The following is a 5,824-nucleotide window of genomic DNA, read 5'->3' on the forward strand; positions in this document are numbered from 1 at the left end:
CGCCTCATGGCTGTCATTTGAGTCGGTGAAGTATATTTGCGGCTCTTTTCTATCATCATGACAACAAAAACTCTGTGAAATAACAACAACAATAACAATATGATTTGTAAAAAGCATGCCTGACTTCAAAGCCTAACCCCATGGTCTAACGTGAAATGCTTGGTTGACCAAAGTATGCACTTCTTAATGAATGAAGGGTTAGGTGTAGTCAAAGCATGAACACATAAAGAAACCAATACAAATGTCTATGTGTGTGTGTGTGTATGTATGTGTATAAATATATATATGTATGTATGTAAATATATGTATGTATGTGTATAAATAAATAAATAAATAAATATATATATATATATATATATATATATTTATATACAGGACTTGGACAAAATAATGGAAACACCTAGCATCATAATTTCAAAATATTTATAAAACCGTCAAAAGCTTGTTTATTTCTATGTTTTTTGATTTATTATTAGTGTTGATTAATATGTTTTGCTCTTTCTTTTCAGACATCATCAGAAAAAGTTGAACAAATCGACCCCCAAGACTTATTTTTTAAAGCTTAGTACTTAATCTATCAGTCTCTTTTCACCGAACTGCTAGGTTATGGGGACATAAACACCAATACCAGTTGTCAAGCAGTGATGGGGGGGGGGGGGGGACAAACACACACACACACACACATATATATGTATATAAGACAGGTTTCTTTCAGTTTCTGCCTACCAAATCCACTCACACAGCTTTGGTCAGTCCAAGGCTGTAGTAGAAGACACTTGCACAAGGTGCCATGCAGTGGGACTGAACCTGGAACCATCTGTAAAGCAGTCAGTATTGAACAAATTTGGTTAACTCAATGCAACAATCAAATACCGATGAATGCAAGTGGAATAAACATCCAAGAGAAGTCTTCATGCTGAGAAGAATTCCAAGTATGATACAAGAATAAGAATGGAGAAAATCATATCCTTAATTGGTGGATACACCATACTGGCAATTGTTTCTCTCATATACAAAAACAGCCATACCAGCAATCCAACATACCTCCATCATCAGCTGCCCCACGGATGTCATTATGGTTTTGACACCTGGGCAGAACTGTTCAATCCGGCAGTGTCAAAGCACTAAAATAAGTGTTGCTTTGGAACAAACATACCGAAGAAACCACGACTTTCAAACACATTTACTCTATGTACTGCCATCATGGAAAACAAGCATTAAATGTCGATGATGATGACACACACCCAGACAGTGTTTATAAATCATCTTTACAACTTCCACAATTTATTGTATTTCATAACCAATGGAGCCCTCTTGGAAGTCTTCTGATGTTTCTACTGAAACTTTGTTTCCCAATAAACTCTGCTGGGTCAACCTTATTTTGCACTTTTTATAAATTTTTCATATTGTAAAGGTAATCTATGGACACACACACACACACACACACACAGAGATACATATTTCTACATATGAGTTTAAATTCATGCTTGAATGAACCAAAAAAACTTCTAGCAATTTCCCACAGTGTATGTAACTATTTTCAGCTAATGATCAACCTAACCTGAAATGAAGATACCCACCCAACCAGAACAATTTCTTTACATTCCAAGTCTCTTCAACCACCACCACCACCACTACTATATCCGAGAAAGCAGCTACTTTATATCAAATATCTGAATAAAGCAATGAGAAAGCAAAAATTTGCAAACGGCATATCACAATGTTAGGTCACCTTTGTTTTATGACAATATAAGTCTCCTTACAAAAGCCTGATGCACTCTCTGAGTGTGAGTGTGCGCTTGAGTGCATGGCCACAGAGATAAGTAGGTGCAGTGAGAAATGAGAGAAAAAGAAAATGTGTATGAGAGAGAGAAAGAGAGAGAGAGAAGGGAGAGCAAGAGAGTATATGCACGAGAGAGAGAGGCAGAGAAAGAATATGTGAAAGATAAGGGGAAAGAGTGTGTTAGAGAGAGAGAGGGAGAGAGAGAGACAGATCACTGTTGGTGTTATTGTTGTTGTAAGTTTATACAGTGATAAATCAAAAAAGAAAAAAAAAAAGAAAAGAAAGACCCATTTAATCTTCAAATGGTCGTTATGTCAACCTCAAGTGTTCCCCCATTTCCAAACTTCAAGAATACACATCAAGTCATTACACAAAACATGTTAAAACAAGTTGAAACATTTTTTGAAACTTGATACAAAACCAATTCTAATGATTTTCCTTATTTGTTTGTTGGAATTATCAGCTGAAGCAAGAGGCCAGTGTAAAAGCTGGGTGAACGTCTCCTTCAATTATGTAACAGTTCATTCAGTCTGACTTTTAATTCAAATTGCAATTTCATTCTTTTTAACTCACCACTGTACAATGAATGGTGTGTGTCTATTTGACTGTAAAACAAAGAGCAGTCTGTATAGGTTGCATGTTTTAAATGCCTGGGGACTGATCAGTTTGAAGACATTTGTGTGTCACGCATATATACGGAGAGAAAGAAAGAAACATGGCACAAGTGGGGCAAGTCCCTAACTCTTTGCTGCATTCTAAAAATTAATTTAATATTGATGGCCCAAAATAGGGATGAGTATTTCAGGCGAAGAGTTCGGCTCTTGCTGCACTTTTGCCACATCTATCTTATGCTAAATATGCTCCTTTGTCACTTCCATTATAATTTTGAAAGAATAACTGTTAAAATTGAACTGCACTTTTCAAAACTTGCACTAAGAATAAGCACAAGGTAAAATTACTACCTGCTTTTATAGCAAGTTGATGCAAGTAGTTTATCCCATCCCCTTCTGACTTTTAGTTCATGTAATTGAAAAAAAAAAACTGCATTATTTATGGGATAACCTAATACTTGATAGAATATTATGATTGCAAAAATGAAATACCATGTCCCGACCATCAATTAATATTTACAAAGCTAAAGTTAGTGGGTATTTAAGCAATGCATCCATGGATGGTTCATGGGTCGGATGTGGTGCTGAAGGAGCAGTAAGAACTCCTGAAATATAAATATACATCTGTAACCTGTTTTTTTTTTCTATCTTCGATTGCATTGTTTACATTAGACGTATTCAGATATGAAACATTGTATCTTGCAGTGTTGGTTCTGAATTCTTTGTAGAGATAAACTTAAGAATAAGAACATCTCACTGCTAATACAAAAGTAAGGCATAATATTGATTTGTAAGCCTTTAATGTACTTGGTAGTATATTCTGCTTGCAAAATGAACTACTGTGTCCTTGCTAGAAATTAATATTAATGTTTTGCAAAGTCTGAACTGGTGGTGCACTCCATGCATTTGCTGTTTGAAATATCTGTAATGTCTATCTACCTACCTACCTACCTACCTACCTACCTATCTATCTATCTCCCTATCTCCCTATCTATCTATCTAAAAACACACACACAAACACACACGCATAATATACATTCATGCTTAATATCTACACACACAAATTTTACTGCTTACAATTTCTGTCCATTAGGAAACTCACCAAACCACATTTTAATTAGAAAAATATTTCAGATTCAGTTCCAAGATCTATAAATCAATTTGCTAATAAGTTCATTAATTATGCAATGTTATTATTTCAATGCACAAGTAATCAATCAGGTGAAGGCCTATTTATCCCAGATGATTCAATACGATTTATTTATAGTGAGGGAACAGCCTAGTGGTTAGGGTGTTGGTTTCACTATCATAAAATCGAGGGTTCAATTCCTGGGCCAGGAAATATGTAACATCCTTAAGCAGAGCACTACATTTTGTGTTACTCTAAAAATGAAGACCAGCTTAGTACTGGTGCAGCTCTCACCCCCCAGCTTATGGAGTAATCTTTCCCCTCACCCCCAGCTTGTGGAATAATCTTTCCCTTCACCTCCAGCTTGTGGAGTAATCTTTTCCCTCAACCCCCAGCTTATGGAGTAACCTTTGCCCTCACCCCCAGATTGTGGAGTAACCTTTGCCCGAATTTATGTATATATATCTGTGTTTAACTATCTATATATATGTATATGTACACACACATGTATGCGTGTGTGTGTTTAAAATATCTGGCAGAGTAGGATATGACCTTAGGATCTAGTCAACCACATAGTCAATCAGGTTATTCAGCAAGGTGTCATCGCCAATGATGACTGGCCTAATAGCATTAAAGTTAGCTACTACAAGTGTAAACGAGATAGAATTATGAAGGTATCAAATTGCTGAACCAAGTCATGAGAGAGAGAGAGAGAGAGAGAGAGAGAGAGAGAGAGAGAGAGAGAGAGAGAGAGAGAGAGAGAGAGAGAGAGTTATAGCCCAATTCACTAAAAACAACAGAATTAGACGAGATGAAATGCAGTTCAGCTTTGTGCTTGGGAGCAGTAGTTAGTTAAGAATAAACCATTGTACCTGGCATTCTTTGACTTGGAGAAAACCTTCAACAGGGTACCTTGCTCTGTGACATGGTGGGCTTTGAGGAAGTTTGGGACAGAAGAATAGCATGTGAAAGCTGTAGAGAGGTGTTGTTAGTAAGGTAAGAGTTAACCATGAGTACATTGAGGAATTTAGTGTACAGGTAGGCATACACCAGGGCTAAGTTCTCAGTCCCTCTCCTATTCATCATCATCCTCCAGGTCATAACAGAGAATTTAAGACTTACCACCCCAGGGAACTACTATATGCTGATGATTTCACTCTCATGGCAGAATATCTAACAGAATTGGGAAAGAAATTCCCAGTGTAGAAGCAAAACCAGGAATCAAAGACCGTTAATTTAGCAAAACATAAAGTTCTAGTAAGCAAGAAACTAGACAAGACTCTACCACCTTCAGGTAAATGACCTTGCTTGACATGTAGGAAAGGTGTAAGCAGAAATTCCATGCAGTGTACTCAGTGCAAGCTATGGACCCAGAAGCAGTGCAATCAGAGAATGGTTAACAGAGAAAGGAGTGTTTGTGTGTGGAAGATGCAGAGGAGACATGGGTAACTGATTGTAATCAAATGCTCTGGAAGCTCTCTACAGGTTGTAGATAATTTCTGTTTCTTAGATGACCTAATCAGCAGTGGAGGAGGATGTTCCAAAAGTGTAATTGCTAGAATAAGATGGGAAAAAATTCAGAGAGCTTTTACCTCTGTTGGCAACTGAAGGTCTCTCTCTCTCTCTGAATGAAAGGAAGATTGTATGATGTTGTGTACAAAAAGCAATGACAGTGAGATTAGCCAGAGAAACCATTCCAAAGCAGACTTTGGTGCAGTCCACTGGCCAACCAGATCCTTTCAAACTGTCCAACAGATGCCAGCATGGAAAACGGACATTAAATGATGATGATGATGATGATAATAATATATATCGATGTGTGTGCGTCATTGTTCACCACCACCACCTGACAACTGGTGCTGGTTTCTTTACATCCCTGTAACTTTCAGGCATGGAAGCGCCAACAGCCAAATCCATCTGAGATGCAAGCAGACAACGAAGCCGTCCTGCATGAAATCGTTCCGTGTCCATGCATTAGTAACATGTAGGCTTGTGTTGAGGAGCTGCTGTCTCATATAAGGTGAAACCGACTGTTTGCCGAGTCTGTAGAGGAATGTATAACCCTCTTTTGGCAGAGAAGTCACTGTCACATTTCTATTAGAAGAGGTGTGATAGTGACTTCGAAGTTTAGTAAACTTGTACTCTATGAAAAATTACTGAGTACTTCTTAAGTTTGTTTATTATAACTTGACATAAAAAAACAACAAACATTAGTAAGAAAGAAAATATATATATATATATATATATATATATACACACACACACACACACACACACACACACACACACACACACACACAC

General features: G+C 37.2%; 1 protein-coding gene across 1 annotated transcript in view; it reads right to left on the minus strand.

The window, feature by feature from the left end:
• Positions 1-5,824, minus strand: part of LOC106868786 (outer dense fiber protein 2) — a 94,263-nt gene that overhangs the window by 28,050 nt on the left and 60,389 nt on the right. Inside the window, exon 2 of the mRNA XM_052975528.1 lies at positions 1-72. This exon is cut by the window's left edge and continues 1 nt beyond it. Within this exon, the coding sequence (XP_052831488.1) occupies positions 1-59 (59 nt within the window). The 5' untranslated portion in view covers positions 60-72. The remainder of the gene's footprint in view (positions 73-5,824) is intronic.

The sequence above is a fragment of the Octopus bimaculoides genome, chromosome 21, assembly GCF_001194135.2.
Source record: "Octopus bimaculoides isolate UCB-OBI-ISO-001 chromosome 21, ASM119413v2, whole genome shotgun sequence".
In the NCBI taxonomy this organism is placed as follows: domain Eukaryota; kingdom Metazoa; phylum Mollusca; class Cephalopoda; order Octopoda; family Octopodidae; genus Octopus; species Octopus bimaculoides.